The 24,055-nt window shown below is 34.7% G+C and overlaps 1 protein-coding gene across 4 annotated transcripts in view; it reads right to left on the bottom strand.

Annotated features, from left to right (window-relative positions):
* The window catches only part of MYO6 (myosin VI), a 102,908-nt gene that overhangs the window by 11,331 nt on the left and 67,522 nt on the right, over positions 1–24,055 (bottom strand). For 2 of the 4 annotated variants that reach the window (XM_066315041.1, XM_066315042.1), the window contains exons 17-30: positions 23,547–23,642; positions 22,025–22,198; positions 18,297–18,335; positions 16,585–16,678; positions 15,118–15,248; positions 14,914–14,991; positions 13,878–14,007; positions 12,483–12,573; positions 11,140–11,290; positions 9,592–9,800; positions 9,129–9,207; positions 6,582–6,742; positions 3,350–3,379; positions 2,744–2,782 (exon numbers count right to left, since the gene is read on the bottom strand). In XM_066315041.1, the coding sequence (XP_066171138.1) occupies positions 2,744–2,782; positions 3,350–3,379; positions 6,582–6,742; positions 9,129–9,207; positions 9,592–9,800; positions 11,140–11,290; positions 12,483–12,573; positions 13,878–14,007; positions 14,914–14,991; positions 15,118–15,248; positions 16,585–16,678; positions 18,297–18,335; positions 22,025–22,198; positions 23,547–23,642 (1,502 nt within the window). The remainder of the gene's footprint in view (positions 1–2,743; positions 2,783–3,349; positions 3,380–6,581; positions 6,743–9,128; positions 9,208–9,591; positions 9,801–11,139; positions 11,291–12,482; positions 12,574–13,877; positions 14,008–14,913; positions 14,992–15,117; positions 15,249–16,584; positions 16,679–18,296; positions 18,336–22,024; positions 22,199–23,546; positions 23,643–24,055) is intronic. The other 2 variants (XM_066315043.1, XM_066315044.1) reach the window with 1 other exon arrangement.

Genomic DNA, 24,055 nt, shown 5'->3' with positions numbered 1-24,055 from the left:
TAAAGCTTGAGAGAATAGTCTGTCTTTGACAAAACCTAACCTGAGAGAAGAAACCAAATTAATTCTATATTGGCTATTTAGTAACAGCACTATTTATTTGGCAGTTGGGGGTAATGATATGGATCATCAAGAAATACCAAGGTAAAAAAGACCACTCAGACAAATGGCTGACCAGTAAAAAAGTCTCATCAAAACTCAGTGTTTTCTAAAGGCAAAAGGTCTTCATCATGTAGGTAATACACAAGTCAACAGCAAATGCATATGAGAAATAATTACTAAAATCTTTAAGTACAAGGTTTCCATGCACAAAACAAACATTAGATATAAAGATAAGCCTGAAATTTTTTTCCCCCGAAGAAATACGGTATGAATAAGTGGGAGAACCCTCCCTCAGGAATGGCAAACTTCCTGTGGATTATTTGCTTATTGAATAAGTTCAAAACACTAAAATGTTCAGTGATGATCAGCACACCTTTTAAATACTAAGGAATTCAAGAACAGACACATAATTTTACCAGCCTCAGCTCATGACTAAGAACAAAAGTTGAATTCTTTCAGGATCTGAGAGAGTTATAGAAACTAGATCTTTACAAGGTAGCAAAGTTGTTAAAGAAATTCAACAAGAAAATGAAATAAGAAAAAACCTCGGCCTTGGAAGGTCTGTTTGTGCAGTAGTATTTTTGTGGGACAGGCATATTATCAATATGTATAATCTAGTGAATATTATTTTAACATTTATTTTTCCATACAGGTCTCATGTGGTACTGTGAAGTTTTATGTTTATTTTCTTTTTTTAATTAGTAGGTTATAAATAACTATTAGAACCTGAAATTTTTATTTATGCAGACACAGGAGTTTTGAAAGCAGAGATAACAAATGCAATTTAAATTTCATTGAACAAACCTAACATTCTTCTTAATAACAACTGAACTATCTCTAAAGTATAATTAAAACTACAGAATCTTACTGCTGCAGTAGCAGCTTAATGCCTACTCATACTACTAATCCAAGTCCACACACAGTTTCCAGTTAGAGTGTGAGAAGTCCAACTTAAAAAATTAACTCTGACTTAGAACTACTCATGAGTATAAAACAAACAACTGTAAAAACTCCTTCAAAATATATACTTTAATGTTTTGTTATTATTGGCATACCTGTAGGACATTAAGGATTCCTGATAAATAATTTCCACTGCCTAGTATCTAACCTTCTTGAACCTAATTTGACAAATCCTAAGGATTTTCCTTATTTAGCAACACTACCCACCATTCTAAGAGTTTGCTGCCTAATTTAAAACAGCAGAACTAGGCTGTACCCTCTCTGGTTAAACTAGTAATCTTTAAGAATGCTAATCCAATTGAATGGCTTAGTCTTTCTATTAGGGTACTACTCTGCACTCTGAAGATCACTAGCTTGTTTTCTACTTGACTTTAAGCATAACAGTCTGTCAGTTAAGAGGAGCATCACACTTGACAGTCAGTGCTCACTGCTCCATCTGAGAGTTTTGTATCATAAACAGTATTTTCAGGCTAAAAATAGAAAAGATTAGTCTCAGGTCAAAAGTTTCCAGTGTATGAAAAGTGAGACAAATTTAGATAAACAAGCATGTACTGAGAGGTGTTGCATTTTGAATTCAATCGAAACAGAGAACCTCTGATTTTGCCCCAAAGTTTTTTCTTTTTTTGTGTGTGTTTTTTTTTTTGTTTGTTTGTTTTTTTTTGTTTTTTTTTTTTTTTTTTTTGTACATTAAAAATTGGCCACAGTCACTGGACGATGTCAATATATGCAATACAATGGCCACTGAAATTCACATGCTACCTTAATTACACACAATGTGATTTATTCCTATTCTTAAAATAACACTACAGGAAAAAAAATTCAGTTACCAGCTGCATTCCAATCATTCATGCTACCACTAGAAAACCCATCAAACATGTGAGACTGATCATCTTCAGACTATATATACACAGCTTAGTAACTTATTAAACAATAGATTCACTTTCAAAAACTCTAAACAACTCTAAACAATTTTTCTCCTCTCATAAAAATCAATGTCAAAGGTTACTTCTGCCCTCAAGTTGCAGAAAACACTTTCTAATTACTTGCTGATATGGAAGACAATCATAACTATGTCTTTTAACAGAGAATTAGTATTTATTAGTAGTATATTCAGAATAAAACCTGTATTTATCTTTCCTTCTGCATTGTACATAAAACCTTCAAGATATCTCAGAAGGGCATTTTGTTTGGGTATCTTAAGAGGGTTTTTAATACAGTCTTACCATGGTAATTTTCAAAACTGCTTTTATTTTAAGGGAACTCTAAAGAGAATATTTTCTTATTAAATGCACCAACAGTTACATTACTATTAAATTACTTCATTAACTTTGTGCTGAACCTGTAGAAATACACCTTTAAAAGATGTGGAGCCCTGTGTTCTGTTATCACAAAGTTGAGAAGAAGAAAGCTGGAGAAGCATTAACAAAATTATATAAATTACAGGGTACGTGAACTATTCTTATTCTTTTTCAATAAAATCAATTAAAATCACAAAGAAATAATTGCTGAAAAAAACGGTGTTGGTAAAGGAAATTTATATGAAATAAACAATTTACTTATGTGTGTATCACTTAGAAAAAAACCAGATTCCATTACTTTTACTCCCACAGTAATTCAACCCATTTCATGTGTGATTTCCTTTTATAAAATGATTGATTCACTGGTGTTATACCTTCTCACCTACCTAGATAATATTTCTGACATTTCTGTGGCCATTTGTTCCCTACAAGAAAATTGGTAAATGAGCATAAACCAAATATATTGAAATAAAAACAGCCTTTATAACTGTGAAAGTGTCGTGACAATCAAACTGAAGTTAAATGAAGTGCACAGGAAATGGCTACTTATTTGAAATTATTTCCATTCAGGCACACACACACACAAATATATATTGTTGTGTGCATATATATAAATATATATATATACACACACATACACACACAGAGTCCTGATTCTGTAAAGAGCAATAAATCACACAGGACAGTGAAAAATAGATGGTATGTGAAAAAAATTACAGCAATTATGTAATATTTTTGAATAGATGAATAGATGTTACTCAGTAGATGTTACTGAATAGATGCTATTCAGTCTATCTGATCATTAAAGGACTTATTAGACACGAGCAAAGTAGTGAATATAAGGCATTACAAACTGATGTAGACATTACAGGTGCATACTAATAAAGATTACTATGGGATATTAGTATATAAGAGGACAGTATTAATTTCTTTTGATTAATTACTGAGGTTTTTTATCTCTTAGTGCATTCAAATGGAAAAAAATGCCATACGCAGTCATTTGTTGCTTTGTTCCATTGGCTCTGCAAATAGAAGACATTTATGTTAGACAGACTACTGCCTAGCTAATATTCTAATAATCTCAAGTGAGAAAAGGTTGGTCATTGCATTTCCTGCTCTCTCACATCTTCTTTATTATTTTACGAGGGAACTTTTAATTATTTTTTAACGGATTATATAGACCTTCCCCGCCCACCCCAACTCATCCAATCATTACTTAAATTATAATCTGGGGAAAAAAATGTACAAGTGAAAGCTTTCCCCAGCCTTTCTTTCCTGTCTGATCTCAAAATCAGTCTTTGAGATCTGCTACTGATCGATTTCATGCTTGGATAAGTATATCATGAGGAGTAACAGCAGTCCTCCTGTAGCTGCTCAGGGAACAGGATGGGCACTTCTTCATGCAAGCTGTGAACAGACCCCAAGCCTAACTGCTACACTGGAAACCCACAGGTGTACACAAGTAGCATAAAACATGCTACATTAGGACTTTTTTGGATTGTTCTGATGCAACATCCAGAATAGATACACTCACAACATTCTCTAAGACTAGCTTCTTTTGGTGGTATATGCCATACTATATGTCTCAATAAGCCATATAAATGAAAAATATTGCCCAGCTGAAAGCAGATACCTATTATTTAAATTATTTTTCTTCTTACGTGCTAATCACTACCACTAATTTACCCCTGAATGCAGTAAATCAAGTATTACACATCCTTTCAAACCAGCACAAAATAAGCACAAATGAAAATGCGGGATCTGCTGCCAGAACAAACAACTTTTCTTCTTTGACAGAAGCAAACAAATACATTTTTCAAGGAAGTTGCTAATAGTTATGTACCTTGAAATACCTATGAAAGCTATGAAAATGAACAGCATGGTATTGTGAAAAAAAGAAACAAACTAGAGGCATTCATGTTCAAATATAACACAAAGTGTCACATCTTTCTTAAAATTGAGCACATAAAATTGCCTTTTGCTTCCTCTTTTCACTCCACAGTTACCACTATACAATGAAAAATACACACCGATATGCAAGTATGAAATAATTTTTTACAAAACCGTGTGAAAACACTGCTGAACTGGTACACTGCATGAATTCAGTATGAAGTCAGACTTCATATTGTCTTACTACAGCAAAACATAACAGGTTAAGGTATATATAATTACAGAAAAGTCAGTGATTTCATTGTATCACATGGTAATATGTCAGCCTCAAATGTAGATAGTAGACTGTAACTTCTTTAGACCCCAGCAAAATTTTGATTGGTATTATGTAAAAGAAATCTTGAGAACTTATGATTTAATTACTAACTTTCATATTTTATTCTAACCAATAGTTTTCATTTCACTGAACTTCTATAGTTGCTACCTTTAAGGCATCTTATGAAATTATGTGAAAATCTACCTTCTGAAGCAGAAGATACTGGGCCCTGGATAATGCCTTAGTTTGATTTTAAACACACCAAAGTAAAATCAAATATTAAATTAAAAGCATTCCATTCAGGGTTTCAATGTGCTATTAACTATTTGAAGTAGACTCCAGAAACAAGGGAAAAATTGCCAATGAGATAACAAAGATCTCATATAAGCAGAAAAATCTATCACTTCTTTTCTAGATTTAGGTATTATCTTACTCAAGAAAGGATTTACATCTCTATGCTAACATATTCAGACCATTTCAGTACTTTCCAATCACTCAGAAGGGTCTTCAGTGTCTTACCAGCTACACAGCAGACCTGTGCTAGCTACACAGCAGAGAGAAACTGGCAATCAAAGAGTTATGACGACAATTAGTTCATTATCCATTCTGGGATTATACAAGACAAATGCCAAAATCACCTATGAGCAGCAGGAAGCACAGTGGAGATCAGAGCTTCACTGGCACAAAAGTTACTGAATTCTCTGAGCTCTTCTTGTCTATTGCCTCTCTTCTTTCATATTAAGAGAACTCTGCCAGGTTGCAACACTAGAGTGACTTCATGTTTACCTTCAAAGTATTGCACCAAAATCCAGATGGAAATTGGTGAGGAACTGTAACAGGCTTCCCAGGAAAGCTGTGGATGCCCCATCCCTGAAGGTGGTCAAGCCCAGCTTGGATGGGGCTCTGAGCTACCTAGTTTGGTGGAAGGTGTCCCTGACCATGGCAGGGGGGTTGGAAATAGATGATCTTCAAGGTCTCCTTCCAGCCCAAACCATTCTGATTCTGTGAATGGAGCATGTCTGTCTCCTCAGAGACAATATGACAGCTATTGTAGAACTGAGGAAAAAACACAGCTATATTTCAGTGGAACTGTCTAAAGGTAAGTATTGAACATGGAAAAAAAAATTACCCACCTATCTCAAGCAGGCATACAGTTATTGAAAAAATGTATACAACTAGATGAAATTTGGGTAGCAAACAGAACACATCTCGGAGCTTGAAATTCCATAGCAACATAGGAGACTTTCCTGCACTCATTTCAACAAGAGAGTACAGTCATACAATGAAGTCACCAATTATGTGATCATCTTCATAGGTCTCTTTATGCAACTTGAACAGTAAATACCATTTTTACTGGAACTTCTAAGTTGCTTCTAAGGCATCACCTTTTACTCATGAAGAGGTCTTGCTTTGCAGACAGGCAGTGTGCTTCAGTGTATCAAAAGTTAAGCTCTTCTTATCAGACATTAAAAATTCACACAAAACAAGACTAACATTTGAACTGATCTATGTTAGATATTTTCATCCCACTTCAAAAAAACTTACCAGTCAGGGCCCAGAAATTACTTTTATTTCTGCATTCAAATAGGGCTCTTGTTAAAAAAAAAAATCCCACACAAATTCATTGTACAAATGGAACCATCAAGTCCTAGCAAAGATGTATTTTATTATTACTTACCACTGAAGAAATTTTATTCCCTACTTTAAATGAGTCATAAAAATCAGAATTTTAAGTTCACCATTCTCGTTAGAACTCAAAAAAAGAAAGATTCACAAATATCCATAAGCACCTACAAAATTACTGATGTTGCAAAGTGAAGGAAGTCTAAGCAAAAAGGAATCTATTTCTAACGAACTTCAAAAGTTAATTTGAAAAACATACTAATACACTGACTTAGAAGCTCTATTTAATGAACACTAAGTTCCATAAACCCAACAAGAGCATAGTCTTCTCAAAGGGATCAGGATAGGGAGACAAAAACCCACAGAGATGAAAATGTAAGAACTTAATTCCATACCTGCGCAAACCTAAATCCAGCTGAGCTTCATCACTGATGAGTTCTGCCTCGCTCTGGGCAATTCTCATTGCAAGCTCATGGTCACGACGTTCCTGCTCAAGCACTGCCTGGTGCTGGGTTTCCTCCTCTCGTTCTTTGGCCAGCTGAGCCTCAATTTCAGCCTGTTTTAGAATAAGACACTTATAACCTTACCCAATTGTTGGGAATAATAAAAGTTTACAGGAAAGTTTTACAGATATAAATGCTTAGCAGAAGGCTCTCTGAAAGTGGAACCTGAAAGTGGAATAGAGATTAAGCAAGTTTTGATATAGAAGAATAAAAGATACCTAAATTAATGATTGCTGAGCCTGTTAATGGACAACTAAAAAGGCAAAGGTTATGTCTAGTTGGAAGAAGGTTTTATGACTACAGCAAAGCTTATATTGACCACAAAGATGTTTTTAGTCAGCAGAAAAAGGTCTCAAGAAAAGCAAAAGATACTATAGGCTAACAAAAACAGGTTTTTACCAAGCAGAAAAAAGGTCTAAGAATTTTCCACTGCAAGAAAACTGAAAAACAATTTTAAGCTTAAAATGTAACATACTAACTCAATGTGACTGGATAGTACTAACCATAATATGGTAATAATAGCAGTTGTGATAGGCTATAGGTACATGTAAAGGTATTGTGTATGATGCTGATTGTTTTTTATGTATTAAGATGCTCAGTAAAGAAAACTACATAATGCATTGTAACCAGAGCCAAAGTGGCTTCAGGTTTTGCCCATAAGTTGATGCTGACAGCTATAGGCTTGTCTCTGTTACCCACAACCCATGACTGCTGTGACTTCAATCTATTAAATAAACAGCACCTTTTAAGAGCTGCCTGGAGTTCCATAGCTCTCATTCAGGCTCTTACACCAAATCAAAACCAAAATGCTACATAAGCAATATTAGAAAAATATGCGAAGTAATATATTAGCTTTTGAAAACACATACAGTTTACAGAACTGAAAAATTAACAGCATTAATATTTAGTTTGACCCAAGAAAAATGAAACAGCTACAAACTGATTCTTTGTTTTCATATAGTTTATCAAATACTGTCCACCACTTATATTACTTTATTTAAATAAAGTGCCAAGTAATTATTATTTTTAATTGTATTAAATATTTTGTTCACTATTATAAAAACTAGTCTTCAAAAGTTTTTAGAATTATTAAAACTCAAATGAAATAGAGACTCAATAGCACTAACACAATACTTCCTTGATATTCTGCTCTTGGCATTAGAGGACTTTGTAATAGGCCCTACTTTGAAATAGGTCTGTATTTCATTTTGAAAAGAGATTAAGAGGACACTGGAATTCTCTGTGGAACTCATCTGACTTCAAATTTAAGCAAGTTGGTAAAACTTCCAACTTAGTGCAGTCCAAGAGCAATTCAAATATACTGCCTCTGCAGAGCCAAACAACAACAGCAGTTTACCATCATTACTCCACAAAAAGCCTTTCACACACAGTAAGTAAAACAGGACCATCTAATTCATACCTTCAAAAGGCGCATACACAAAGTTTTAGCAGTGCCCAAAAATTAAGAAAGGAAAAAAAGCTGCTTCTCACTCATCATTGTGAAGCCGCATCACAAAAACACCAAGAACTACACACTTACACCAGTAACTTTACCCTATGAATCTCATTTTAGATTAATTGACAAAACCAACCACCAGGAGGAAAGATAATGAGAAATTAACTGCACATGGGAGAATGAAACACCCTACATGATTATGTACCCACTTGGATCCAAACACAGCATTTTAAAGTAAAAGTGTAAATCACATTCTGCATTGCAGATATCGACAGCTCAGAAATCAAGAAACACTGATGAAGACAATGAGTACAGATGTTCTTTTTCTCATAAGACTGCTATCCCAGGTCACCCAAGCATCTCCAAGAAAAAAAGGAAAAGAGGGATATAGAGGCCAAACACACCTCATAATGAGAGCTCATTATGAAATCAGTAAGAATTGCCAGAAATCAAGGGGAAGGGTGGAGAAACTGAGCTGCATGTATTTAGTGTATATGAATGTAGCCAAAGGAGTTACCAAGGACAGTCCTGCATCCTTTCATTATTACCAATATTCTGAAAGTGTTTGCAGTTAAGCAAGTAAATGACACCGTCGAGCTGTGACTTTAGTAAAAGAATACCAAACTTGCCTGACATTGACCACCCACAAAACCTTCAAAGGCTAAACTATGAGTCTCCAATGTTGTGTGTTTTTAAAATAACTTTTAAAACCCTTGAAAAACAGAATACCTGAAGTTGCACAGGAACTAGAAAGAGGAGATCTGTCTTGGGGTGCCATAAACCTGACATTTGCCTTATATTTCCTAATAAAGCAATACTGGTGAATGACTCTGAGACAGGCAGTTATAGAAAGAAGCTATTAAACTCAGTGGAGAATGTAAGCTACAAAAAAGATTTATAAATAAGTAAATGAATACAAGAAACCCCAAAATCACCGTAATAACAAAAAATCCCCCAAAGCCACACACAGCTAAAGCATTAACCTGAATACGCTTTTCTTCCTCTTCCCTCTTTTTTCTCTCTTCCTCTTCTTGTTTTCTCTTTGCCTCAATCTCAGATTTCCTATGATATAAAAGGAGAAGGAAATGAAAACGTGCTATTATGATACAAGTGAACAAGAAATAATAACAAATACAAAGTCTCTTTCATAAAACTGAATGGCAATCCAAAAGACCAAACTGATGGCAGGACACTACATGTAAATCATGAAATTGTTCAAATCCATCTGTATTTCCAACTGCATCATATAACTTCTTCCATACGCTCTTCTGACACTTGCCTTATAAATCACTGGGAAAGGAAATGTTTCAACACTGCACAGAACACTCAGAATACAATCCAAGTGACTCTCTTAAGCGAAAGTATATCAAAAACAACTTCATTAAAAAGCCTTTCCCGTATTCTTTTCATTCTATAACCAGCAACTTATTCAAAATCAAGACTCACTGGCGTCTTTCCTCTTCTTCCTTCCTTCGTTTTTGGTCTTCCTCTTCACGTCTCTTTCTCTCTTTTTCCATTTCCTCCTGGATGCGTCGTAGCCTTTCTGCTTCATCCTCTTGCTGCTTCTTCTTTTGCAGTGCACTCAGAAGCTGCTCTGAGCTTTTAACTAAAGCATCATATTCTTTCTGTATCTGTTCTCTAGTCATTATAGTGGTCTGCAAAAATAATAAGGGGGTTATTCTTTTTTATTTGTGCTTCACTTTTGAAAGCATATACTAAAAAAACATTAAGTGAAATGAGATCACTGAGCACTACACTGAAATCAAATATACACCTAGGGTGGGGGAAGCTTAAGTTCATTCCTCCCTTTCTTTCTAAAATCCTGAGGACCCATTCCTCTCCCCTCTCCTATAAAACCATACAAAGTAATCTCCATTTCATCACTGAAATTAAACATGCCTTCTTTTTAAAATATGCCTTCATATTTTAAATCTTGCAGTTTGAAGCAACAGAAATTAGTTCTCAACATGCTAGGGTGGAAATTAAAGCCTGCCCATGTATTTTGCATTGTGTTCTTATCTTCTTTAGTGGTTATTTACCACTCTGCTTTTATGTCATAGCATAAATTTATTTTTTTTAATATTTCTGCTAGCACTCGGAAAAAATATTGCACTGTGTCATGAGTAATATTTCTAAAAAGCTATTAGTAACAAATGACAGCTTGAAAATGCTTCAAAAATAGCCTTTGCTTCACACATTTTCAAACCTTATTGACAGGTACAATTTAATTTCATTTTGCAATTTGCATCTTACTAATAAAACTGCAATATGGAGGATTTGTTGACCTTTTCTGATAGTGTATCATGATAGTCAAATTATATAATTCTTATTAGAAAAGAGAACTCTAAGTTGACAGGTTAACTCTACCATCTTTCAACAGTGATTTTATATAGAGAAGTCTTAATATGGTACACTAAGAAAGCTACAATATTGCATTAAACAAGAATTCAAGAAACCAATTTTTTTTCTAACACTAATAAATGCCAGTGTGCTTTCATTTTGTCTCTCTGCTTCTGTGGTAAAAGAGAGGACTATAGACCTGAAGTATCAGCAACCTGAATTCTCTTTACAACCCCATCTGAAAAACCTCATTACTGGAAAAGGAATGTCTTTATTCTGTGATAATGCCTTGTTTCAGCCCTTATTAAGTTAAAATACTAGTAATATGCATTATTCCAGTCATAAAAGCACCAAACAAATTATTTGACAACATTTGTCTCATAATATCAACATGCATTCTTTCTTTAAAATCCTCAGTGCGCATTTGACACACAGACACCAAAGTCTAGACACACACAGCTACTTTCAGGATTCACTTCAGTTATATTTACAAATCATTTTAAACAGAAATTGCTCAATGACTGAAAATTAAGACCACTATATTAAAGCATATTTTCTATTAAGAAAAATAATAAAAGCTGCTTTTTTCCTTTAGAAGAAGCTTTTTAAAGATTCCAGTACCAAGATATTATTTCTCTCATTATTATCACATACCTTAATTTTGGTCATTAAAGCATCGATAGAATCCTCCAGCTCCTTGACCTGCTTGCTTGTCTCTGCTTTCCCCTCCTTCAGAGCACTTACTACTTCATTAAATTTATCAAGTCTCTTCTTCAGAGTACGTACTTTTATCAGGCCATCAATGCTGTGAAGGTAAGACAGCTCATTTGAGTCAAATGATTTTGGAAAGTGATATTTTTAAAACTCCACTAGTCACTCACGTATAAGAGGTAGATGAGAAGACACGTTATGCCTTCTGACAAAACTCACACCCTTTTTTGAAATTCAAACATTATTCCAACAAGTAACAGAGCCTTTCCCAAGCAGTAACTAAAATTACTTAGCAGACAGTGACTCAAAATGGAAAAATGCATTTTTATTTTGAGAATTAATTTGGATTGGGTTTTTTGGGTTTTTTTTCACAATAATAAATCATTTGCATCCACTAGAGGATTTTAACTGGAAGGGATAAAGGTTGAGTAGTGCCTCTTATTCAAAGAGTAATACCAGAATGAATCAGATAAAACTTTACTACACAGCAGTGAACACAGTCATTACACCCCAAAGAGGTGAGAAAACAAGGCTGGGGAAGAGTTCAGGAAAACTCAAGAGCTTTTTTAAGAACCACTATTGAAGGCCCCACACAAAAGTTACAACTCTGCAGACAATCTTCCTGAACAGAAATCACTGTACTGGGATTCACAAATCAACACAAAAAAGTAGAAACTAAATCAAATCATTAAAGATGAGCACTAACTAGCTCAAAAATAAAAAATGTCAGAAATGCCAAGATACAAAATGAAAAATAATTCTCCAAGGATGTAGAAGAATTTATGAGAAGCCCATAACTAGAATAGAGTTGCATCTCTGTCAAAGAACATAAAGGTGTCAGCAGAGCTTAATGATTGAAGTAGTTTTTCCATCAGTATTCCCTGCAATTAGCTAATGGAATTCATTTCAAGAGGAGACAAGACAGTTATTATTTCTAAGATAAAAATGAAAGAGAGCCTATAAAAGAAGGTGTGAATGGGTAAAGGACAAAAATTTATGAGCTTAAATTAAATTAGACAGACTTAAAAGATTTCTAAAAACAAGGCTGTCACTGAAGGATTTTATGAACAAAGAGCTGAAGAAAAATCTTTTAGGAAAGGTTCAGATGAGGTCTATTCATCCCCGCAAAAGAGTGAAGGAACAGAACCCCTCAGGGTCCTTCAATTGTACTTAGCATCATTCTATGATTTCAGAAAGATTTAGTGAAGTAAAGTAAACCTCTTCTAACAGTCAAAGGAAAACATTATTTAAAGCATATTTTCTTCAACCAAGGAATATCTTCTTACCGTGGTTTGTGCTTTCTCTTGCAAAGCCACATACGAATAGTCTTTTGTATTTTAATGCAGGCACTGGCTCGATATTTTATCTTATTTTTTACTGTAAACACACACAAGATAGAATCTTAATGTTTTATACAAGTTAACATTTCTATCTTCCTCACACATACGATGTCTCAAAACTGTATGCAAGCTGTGTATGCTTCAGAGCTTGTTCTATATTGGGATCAAAACATTTAAGAAACAGAATAGCAGAACTCAGAATATTGGGCCAGGCACAGAGGCTCCCACCCAAAACCAACAGGAACAATGAAACAGGAACGTGTGCACACTCACACACCCCTCCAGATTAGCAGACATCAGTAACCTCTGTTAAAAGTCACAAGCTCTAGCAAGCAGGAAACACCAGCTTGAAGTTTTAGTCCTGTGTTGAAGAATAATCAAGAAGCCAATATCTGCTTCTTCACTGAGCATTTCTCTACAATACTGGAATGAAAAAAAAATGACAGAACAAAACCTCTAGCTTTTGTTCTAATGCAGTCTTCATCTAAAAACTCTAACTGAATGATTGAGACCAGGAGGCAAGTTAAAGAGAGATTCAAAGCATTGGCACATGCATGTGTGCTGAGTATTTTAAAAGTGCAACAATAAATTGAGTTTTTACAGATTGCCTTTAGCACATGGTTTGTGAACACAGTGATGTTAAACCACTGAACTTAGGTGGTCACAAAGACCACCTTGTTTATCTATTTCAGCTTTGTACTGGAAATAAAATTAGCTTCCAATTCCCATAAAATACTACAAAGAAATAATAATCAATATTATTTACCGTGTTTCTATTTTTTGCACAGCGACATACCTTCTGACCTGTCTTTCTGAAAAAAATAGACTAAATGGCATAAATGTTTAGGTCAAACCCAAGATTGTAGTGTTACAATCTCTGATGTTTGAAATCTGAGTCACAAGAATTCAGAAATTCGAGTTCCACTACAAACAGCAACAAAAAATAATTAATCAATGACAGATGTAGAAGCCATGACTGCTGGCCCAAATGCACAGCTGCATTTGCACTGGCATGAGGCCTTTATGCTTTTCCTCCCCATTTTAATGCACAGTTTTCACCCTCCATGTTATTAGAGATTGCTGACATTCTGCATCAGACCTTTCCCATCTCCCAGACACCTTTACTGATGCATACAAGTGCCAGTCCCTATTCCACACTACCTTATTCCTACTCTCCACAGTAAGCTTCAAGAAAATTCTCACCAACCTTGAAATCCATTACCCAGACTTCAGTATGCAACCATCTGCTACAAATGCCCTTGGCCACATTTCAAGGTGATACTAATTGCTTTGCTGTATTTTTAACAAACAATTTGATTTAATAAAACATAAAACACGTACATTTAATCACCGAGAGAGAACACCACTGAACTTTTTTCCAACGACTGCAGATAAGCCAGCGATTCACTCGTTTAACCAGCTCTGCCAAGTGCTCCGGATCAGACTTCATTATCTGATCAAACTCTGCAAACTAAATGATAATTCAAACAAGTTTTACATAGTAGGAGGACAGAGAGTGTTAGACATTATTATTTAAGATCATGCTGAGTCAAAATGTTAAAGCATTTTTAATGTAAACTGTATGTCATTGTATCAGCTTTCAATTAAAGATACTTTTTATTGCACTTTATTGTTTAATGATAACAGAAATGAAAACTGCAGGGTTTTTATATGTTTGTTTTATAGATACTCAACACTTGGCATTTTGAATAATAAAATCATTTACTAATCAACAAAAATACTTATTTCCAAAATTTTTAAAAATCAATTGTTTTCCTACACTCTACATATGGCCTTCCACAACTTCAAGACACATCCAATTATATATATCTGTGGAAAAAAATAAAAGCTGAAAGCACTTCTCAATTTTTAACCTTTGTATAAGGTTCCCATTGAAGGCAACGTTTTCTGAAAATCCTACACTTCTGCTTTTCAGTAATTATGTGACAAGAACATTTTTCTGGGATTACAATGACTTTCCTTTCTCATCCCAGTAGCTCAACTTCATCTCCTTTCTCTGAGTAGAAGCAGAAATGCTCAGATTCACCGAAACAGATTTCAGCTGTAAACAGATTTTACTAGAAAATATTTCTTCTTGGCTCTGACTTACTCTTTTTAATAGTCAATATAATTATTGGAATACAAACATTGCATTAGAAATACTTAGCACTAGCAACAAGACTATAAAACCAATTGTATCAGTACTAATTCTGTGGTTTATTCAAAGAAAATAAAAAAATATTTACAAAAATCCTGGGCAACCTTATTTAGGTTGGCCACACTTTTGTCAATGTGTTAAACAATGTCACCCTCAAAGGTCTTTTCAAACTGAAATTATTCTAAGATTCATAATAATGAACTCCAAGAAAAAGATTACCTTGCCGGGTCTAAAAAACACCTTGGTTAGCCCAAACTTGTAATCATTTTCGTTCAATCCCAGGGCTTTAAATAGGGCCTGAAACACAGAAAACAGAAAGGATTATATCCTGCCTCCTTCAAAAAAAAAAAAAAAAACCACAAAAAACACCACCACAATATATTTTCTCCCCTGAAAGAATACAGAAATTTTTTTTTTTCTTACTTTGCAAAAAAGCCTAGGGTCCAGTCGAGCCAATTTTTCAGGCAAGTATTTCTTGTACATATTGTATAGTTCATGAAATGAAGCTCTTGATGGGAAACCACCTTGCATCAAATCCAGAACTGACACCATCCCTAAATTCACAGAGACACATGCACAAAAGCTGGGATCAGTAACATACAAATAAAACAATGAATTTTATGATAACCAGTAGGCTTATGACATAAGACTCGAAGACATTGTTTAGAGACTGAACCACAAAGTTCAGCTGGGATTTGATCAAGCCTGTAGCATTTTCTGATTATGTGATCTGTCACAAAAAATTAATACTGAACATGTGAGAAAAGCCCATTAAGTTTTCTTTCTTTTGAGAGGCAAGTAACACTCAATCATCCACAGCATTTTTTCTAATATTCCTTCTAAAAACGTTTTGCTTTTTTCAGCAGATTTGACACTTTCATTTTTAAAGGGAAGAAAAAAAATCCAAATCCACACTCCAACCACCAAATAATGCCCAACCAGGCTTTTATTTTAATCAAGTGAATGGTTATTTGTGAGACCTGGCGCAGATGCACCCTCAAATACATACACAGCGCTGGAACATTTAGTGTACTTGAAATACAAAGTATCAGCTGCTAAGATGTAACTTTAATGCCCTGAATAATGTTACCACATTTTGGCTGCTACCAGGACATCAGTAAAGCCCAGACACAGTCAATAAGATTCAATTATTTCAGCAGCACAGGCCATACCAGTTTTCACCCATTACTTTATATAACCCTATCAATTGAGGCAGCAGGTTAGATTTCAAGTTAGACGTTAACTTGTGGTTGCTGTCGTGAAACTTAATCTTTTGCATACTTGCTTTCAATAGAAATTTAATTTGCTTATACTGTCTTTGTTTTTGAAAAAGTTCAGTGGGGCATGAGCAAATAAAGCTGTAAATTTGGAAAGCATTTAGCATTTCAAGAATAACAAAGATGCATCATTTCATCCATGTTGGATGTTCAGCTCCAAATCAAGTTAATTGTGATATAAACTTCTGCAAAAGTAAGCCAGTATTATTCATTTGATCACAGTATCTATCAAGTTAAAGAACACTGGTATGCCTCAATTATTAGATATCTCAGCTAACACTGACTACCTCTAAATGCACACAGGAGTTTCTAACACTGAACTGCCACAGAAATTTTAAATTCTACTGTTCCAGACTGAACTGGTGCCCTATGAATACTGTGGGCAACTCTTCTTTGCAAGAAGAGTCCTAATTATTTCTAGGGTTCTATTGACTAAAATGAATGCTAAGTAACTAAAAATCTAAATAGCTGTTTATAAGGCATGAATAATCTACCTAGCAGAAAACAGTTCAAGCAAGGAAACACTGCTTTCATTCCACATATTTCAAACTTAGGGTAGTATATAATCACCAAAATAAAAATCAGAGGGAAAAATACCAGAGGCATTCATTACCTGAACACTGAAGCTGAGAGAGGATCTGTCCTCCTTCAAAATGGTGACTTGTCATCTTTAGATTAGGTTTGATACAGCGAATAAAGCTCGACCCCTACACCCAAAGCAAGAAGTTAGCAAAATCCACAGATCTTTAAAACTCATAAAATAGCAGTTAATGGTTTAAGACTTATGGGGGAGGGAAGATACAAAATAATAGTATTCTAAAAGAGAAATACTGACACTATCATAGAATCATAGAATGTTAAGGGGTTGGAATGGGCCTTAAAGATAACCAAGTCCTAGCTCCATTCTTTTTCTCATATATCAGTGTTGCACTGTAACCTTGGTCTTGATGTAACAGATCTCAAGGCTCAAGCTATTAATTGGACCTCAATTCTGTTGAATTTTCATTCAGCTATTCTCCTTAACATGTATACAATCTATGATTTATGACTCTAGATCCTACTCATTATCTTCTACAGGCACAATAAAATGCCCCAGAGTTCACAACAGCAAACATGCTACCTGACTTGTGACATCAGAATCATGCCACATGAACCTGACCTTCCTTAACTTCTCCTTTTTACGACTTCCTTTGGCTCACAGCTTCAGTCTCCCTTCCCTGATATTGTTCCAGCCTGCTCCTCTGTTAAGATCACGTGTGCTACAGTTTTGACCACTGCTCTCTCTGATCATTTCACATTCACCAAGGATAACATTTTGCCAAGCAACATCCAATTATTCAGATTTTGCTATAACAGGTGACTGCTAATGACCACTTTGCATACTTTAAACCACAACTGAGACTGAGAAAATGTAATATTAATCCTGGTTTGTAGCATATTCTCTCTCTTTTTCCATCTCTCACTGAGAATGGGTGAGCACCTGCCAAGGGAGCTCTGGAATAACAGTATCTCCTCAATCATGGGCTAGCTAAACTCAAGAGTACAGCAAGCCTGGCCACACATTTTTTTTCCCTACACTTTATTTAAGTTCCAGAATGTTCTGGGTGAAATAGATGACCTCAGTCTCATGACTACAGTAAAAGCTTATATGCTGGCTATACTGCAGTACCTCACTCCTTTGTTTCCCTTAGTTTTCCCACCCTTTTTCATTTTTTGACAGAGCATAACCTAGTATCTAAAATTGGTTAGAACATGAGGTCAAGAGAAACAACACTGTGTTCTTACAACTTCAAGTTCTAAAAGAACATGGCATGTTGTACTACATGGAGAATTTCACAAACTATCTAATTACATCAGCCAAATTAACAAATATTCATTAGGGGACTCAGGTTCTTTGACTACTTGTGCATTTACAGCCTGTCAAAAAAGCAAAATGAAAAAATATATTTTAATGACGTTATGGAATCTAAAAACAGTAATTAATAATAAATTACTTCTTAAATAACTTAATTCTAAGAAACATTTCTAAATTTTCTCCAAATTCGTCATCAATGATAACCAATGCACAGAAAGAAGTAAAAGTGACAAAAAAAGGAGACTGCAGCACAGCCAGATTTCATATTGCATATTCAAATCGCTTAACTTTCTTTCTACAACTTGTTTGAAGGTAGTGGGTTTTCCTTTAAGTAAATCAATAACCATCACATGCACAGGAAGATGTTCCAGAAGTGCCCTGTAGCTGCAAACTGTTATGCAATAATATTGAGATAATCTATTTTGCCTTACATCAGGAAACTGTGAACCTACATCTGGACATATACTTACAGTACTGTGAAGCTTCTCAAGAAGCAAATTTAACTGAGTCTGTAAAAGAAAACAGGTATTTCAAAAGCCTTACCATGGCAAGTATAGAAATATACACACCAAATAGAGGCACAGCATTACTGCATGCATGCTCATTGTTAGTGAGACAGAACTGATAAACCAAACATTCACAAATTTAAATAGACAAAATCATGCAAGTGTCCATGAATGGCCCTGAGGAAATTGCTTGTATTTGAGTGTACAATAATACTGCATGGACTAGTCACTACAACATAGTTTAAAAAAAAGAAAAAAAAAAAAAAAGCACATCCATTTGGGAAAATAAAAAATGACAACTATGTAATAAAAATTATATTAAAAATTAGACCATTCAGCAATCATTTTAAAAAAATACACTGAAAATTTGTGAAATCCCAAATTTAATAACAAACATTATTTGTGTGTTAAATAATTAACACAGAAAGTATAGTCTCAGGCCTTTTTTCTGTTTTTTTTGACGTTATGTCAACATTTACCTACAATAATCTATTTTTATCTGTAAACTTCCAACTTTTTAATCCTCTATTGATGACAAAAAACTACAGTTTTAAAATTACATTCACTGAGACTGCATTTAAATATAGTGTGATGAGAAAAGACTGCCATACTACTATTATTTGGAGTCAAGTCTTCAGGATAACCAGAGACTTAAGACTATCAGAGAAAACAATTTAGAGTTGCTATTGAAAGCAATTCGTAGGGACTTAAAATATTCCAAAACCACACAAAGAAAAATAGCAATATTTTTACTTTAGAGGTGTGTCTGTTTTGCCACATAAATTACTGTTGGGCAATCCTTTCTTGTTTCTGTTAAACTTCAAGTATACAGACTGCAGCAATACAAAATTCAGTTATGTCCTAACATATTAATTTTCAGCACTGGAAGCAAAATTCAAAGGCTCTGACTTTTAACTGATTTTTTTTTAGTCAGATCTTTCAATTACCTTGAATCCAAGAAACAAGATTTGTATGAGTAGCACGCATCACCTACAGCTGCCAGTTGTCCCTCTGGTAGATAAAATTGGTTTGGGATTTTTTTAACTTAACATGGATGTGGTTAGAAAGAGTGCCACAAGAAGCATGACAAACACTAATAACCTCCAGCTCAATTCTCACACATACTCTTTATATCTCAACTTGATCATAACAATTATGTTTTCCAAAGTTGGATACAATTAAGTTTGCAAGAGACAGACTAATTTCCATTAACAAAATACATTTCTGTTTGAGCAAAAATACCCCTTCCTTATACTCTGCGACTAGAGAAGAATAAGCCAGAGACATTCTCATGTGAATTTCTCCAACAAAATGTGTGTATGAGTAAAGCATATTGCTAAACTACTGCTCTTTGAATTGCCACAATTTAATTCATCATTAGCATAAGGTAAAATCATCTCAAATAATCTTGAAGAGATCTGATGATAAATTCATCATTACTTTCTCAACTGATTTATGAGAATTAATTTTAATTAGTTATAAGGAAGGGATGTGTGAAGGATTTAATAAAGAAAAGTTCCTACAACATCATCAAATAATTTATATAATCAGAAGTTCCAATTTCAGTAGTTCAGAAGACTGACTCAAATTAATGCACTAAGAATTCATATTCCTAAAGAGATGAAATATCTAGTAAGATAAAAGATCTTCTTTTGATGTCATCTGAAGTGAAATTTTCAAGGCTATTAGTGTTCATCAGCATCACATGCTGTGTCTGGGAAGGTAACACTAAATGAATTATTGGAAGTAACACATACATTCAAAATGTCATGAAACTTGAAAACATTGAAAGAATTATAGATTGATGGGCCAGATCCAAAGAGGGCGTTAGTTGTGTTCTAGGTGGAGAGGTGAATACCAAAGTTCAAAATGAAATTCAAAAAATCCAAAAATCAAAAAAGGTTCCCCACTCAATTTCTGCTTCTCTTTAAAAATGTCTCCCTTTTAATTCACCTCTCCTTGGGTAGTGGAAAAGCACAAGTCCACATCACCTGAACATCGGGTGCTAAATCTGAGAGAAATTGAAAGGATAGAAGATAGGGGAAGGAAGGGGAAACTACCTCAAAAGATGCCCCAGTTGATTTCATTTTAAAAATACAGCTCTAAGAAATTGTGGATCCTAGCTTCATTTAGAGCAGACTTATGGCTGCAGGGTTTGCTCAGGACATGGATTATCTGTATGCAACTTTTCAGACTAGCTGATGATCATGTATTTTATATCAAACCAATTGCTACACTTTAATTCAACAACTACTATAGAAATAGGAAGGAGCTAAAAAGAATCATCAGAGCAAAACTCAAGAGAGCAGTCTGCCCAATTCCCAGTTAAATGCCAAAACCACTACCTTACAAGTTAGGCTCTCTCTCTCCTACTTTTCCTGGCCCCATGAAAATTTTATTTCTGGCTACCTAACCAAACAACTGAAGAAGGGTGCAACAAGAACACCCTTCATCAGATTGACCAATAACTTGATGCTCACTACAGGAAATAAAATAGCCATAGAACACTGAATACAGTATAGACCTGAAGCACAACACTATTGCTATAAAAATCAAGTGTGCTGCTACCATATCCTTCCTGTTCTTCAGTCTCTGAAACTTTAGAGAACAGTTCCAAATGGTAGCCCCAAGATATGATTATGCAAGAAAAATTTATCTTGCCGTCCTGATCTAGTACTAAACCTTGACATGGAGCAGAAATGCAGAAACATTCTTCTACTACTAGCAGTGTCTTCTGCTATGTGCAGGTTTTCTGGATTATCTAAGATACCTGTGCTCCCCAGGGACTATGTAGGGAGTCTAGCTAGGAATATGAGGTGTGTTTTTGATAGCTCTAAGTAAGGCAGCATACCAAAACTGTTTCAGCACTTGAAGGCATACAAATCCTTCATTGGATCTGGCCCAGATGTGTTGAAAAGAGCTCTTGCTGAAATTGCTGCAGCTCTATCAACTGTAAATCCATGAGATGGAAAAATTTACCTGCAGCCCACGATGTGCCTGCTTTTCATCTCTTAATTCCCCTATTGTTCTCTTTCTAGCCATCCTGAGCTGGAATAGTCCAGCTAAAATAAAACTGCTGAATGAGAAAAGGATGCAGAAAACTTTTGGAGAAGACAAGGTTTGAAGGTCAGCTTTATAACACCAGAAGAAAGGAGAAAATGAGGAGAAGCATCAGATTCAGGTATTGAGAAAGGAAACATTCAGCACAATGAATATCTTCCTGTGTAAGCCACGACTATATATTTCAGAAAAGGAAAAACAGTGGTTAGGTTATGTATTGAATTTTGAGAGTTTGGCAAACGGTAGGGAATCAATACATCTTCTAGAGGCATAATTACAATAGGATGGAAGAACATATTTTGTCAGATCTAGAACTTTTTAAAGTCCACAGAATTCAAATTTAAATCTCAAAACCTTTTGAATAAGGACTTCCATGAAAGATTCTGACCTAAAAATCACTGTATAATCTCTGTAAGGACTATTATGGAAGACACTTTTGACAGAGATGCATAGCATGGAGGTTCAATGTACCAGTTTCTTATAATTCAACAGCAGAAAACCATCTATTTACCCAAATTTTCTTCTGAATCTCCACTTACTGCTAGTTCTCCCAACCTTAGGCTCTGCTTAATTCAAGTAACATAAAACTGGCGTACATTACAAGACAGGACTCTTTTACTATACAATTTTACCTTGAATTTGTTACCAACACTGATGAAACTGAGTTTCCCAGCTTTTTGTTTGGGATCCTTGTTGTTGTTAGTGTTGGCTTCAAACAACTGTCGAACAAACTTGTCCTTGGATTCACATATAAGAGATTGAAGGGACATGTGCAAAGCATCATTGTTTTTTTCCACAAACTGCATCTGAAAAGACAACCCAAGAGATATCCCAATTTGCCAGATATCCCATAAAAGGGTGGTAAGAATCAAAGGACAAACACAGGCCTCCAAAGTTTCCTTGGGCCATGAAGACACAAGAGAGGAATATGAATGCAGCCAAATAAGCGTCCTCACCACAAATCACTGTGAGAAATGCCAAAAGTGAAGTGAGAAAAAAACAAACAACTAACAGAAGTACTACAAGGCAGTAATGCCCAAAGTTTTAAGATCCAAGCTAAGAAAGTCCCTCTAAGGAGAGGATAAAGTCAAGCTTCTGAACAGTTTCTGGGCCTCACATCTGATTAGCTCTGACAGCAGAGTTTATGTGATCAAATCTATCTCCTCTGTTCCTGAAAACACTCTAAGGCATTATTAGTGTATCATGGTGAGGTACATGGCTAAAAATAGAGCACCTAGTACAAATAAAAATTGGCTTGAATTTTATTAGAATTCCAATTTCATTTATTATTTTGATATCTACTCTAAGCAACCTCAGAAAAAATCATGTAGGTAACACAGAGACTTCAACTTTCTTATTTTTAAAATTACTCACAGAATGCATCTATTGCAAACCAGCACAGCAATCATTATTATTCTGGGATGACTTTGACGTACATAAAGACAAATCGTTCGAGCACATTTTTTTTTCAACTGACAAAAAAATCCCTCTTTGCAAGTAGCATCCTTCATATATGCTGGAGTTATACAGAACAATAAAGCATTATGGATCTTCATTTAATCTTAAATTTTTGTTGTTTGAAAATTGATGGTCTAGATGATGGCTTCAGATCTTACAACATTTTTGTACAATGAGTAATAGTCAGAAAAGCACAAGAGTCTGAAATGTATTTCAAGGGTAGCAATTTCAGGTCTTTTGTATTTTTACACAAATGAGTTCATTGCCAGTAGAAATAGAAAACACAAAGTATGATAGAGACTGTGTACAAGGATAATCATGCTTCCAAAAAGGTACTCTTCACCAAAAATACTTTTATATCTCATAGTTTATTCTTCTCCTCAGGATGTAAACACCTTCTGATGCAAAATTTGTTGTAGATTGTGTATCAATATATTTAATACTGACACCATTACCTATAGATTTGAGACAAGCTTATACACAAAACATGTCATTAAAACAAGCTGTAACCCGAAAAGTTCAGAGAAACTGTCATTTCTGTCAAATACTCAAAAAGTTGGTTTCCAAGTTAAGACATATCAACATTTGAACTTGTCTTCTGATCACAGGAAATCTTGTCATTTAAACTATAGGCACTGAAAAGTTAGAAATGTTCTACAAAACACAGTAAATATAGTGCTGCATAGGCAAAATTACCGTCTCGTAGCACACTGCTCCTGCAAAGTGTCGGATAATAAAGCCTTCATCATCTCTGATATTTCTGTGAACAGCCAGTTTGGACTTTCTAGGAATCTGGAATTAAGAAGTTGAATTACAAAGAAGTATTGCAACAGAGACTAAGAAAAAGTTTATTCTTAGAACACCACTATGATTTGCCAGAAACACTAGGTGTTAAGAGTCACATTTCCTGTAAGGACAACTGTACTGATCATTACCATTCTATGATATGGAAACCATGATATTCTAAAATCCTAATTTCAAATTCTTCCACACTCTTAAATACATTGCATTCAAAATACAAGTCACCATGATTGCTAATACCAGCCAGTTGATTTTGGTTTTTTGTCTTTAATCAACACTTTCTGTATCATTCATTGCACAGCTGATGAATAGCCTTGTTATATGACTAGGATTAGACAGAAGTTTAAGATATGGCTTTAGATGGTAAATCTTAACGGGTAAGGACCCAGCTGATCGTACATATA

This window comes from Sylvia atricapilla, chromosome 3 (genome assembly GCF_009819655.1).
Source record: "Sylvia atricapilla isolate bSylAtr1 chromosome 3, bSylAtr1.pri, whole genome shotgun sequence".
Lineage (NCBI taxonomy): Eukaryota > Metazoa > Chordata > Aves > Passeriformes > Sylviidae > Sylvia > Sylvia atricapilla.
The sequence above is the reverse complement of the archived record's forward strand: the minus strand, read 5'-3'. Positions and strand labels throughout refer to the sequence as shown.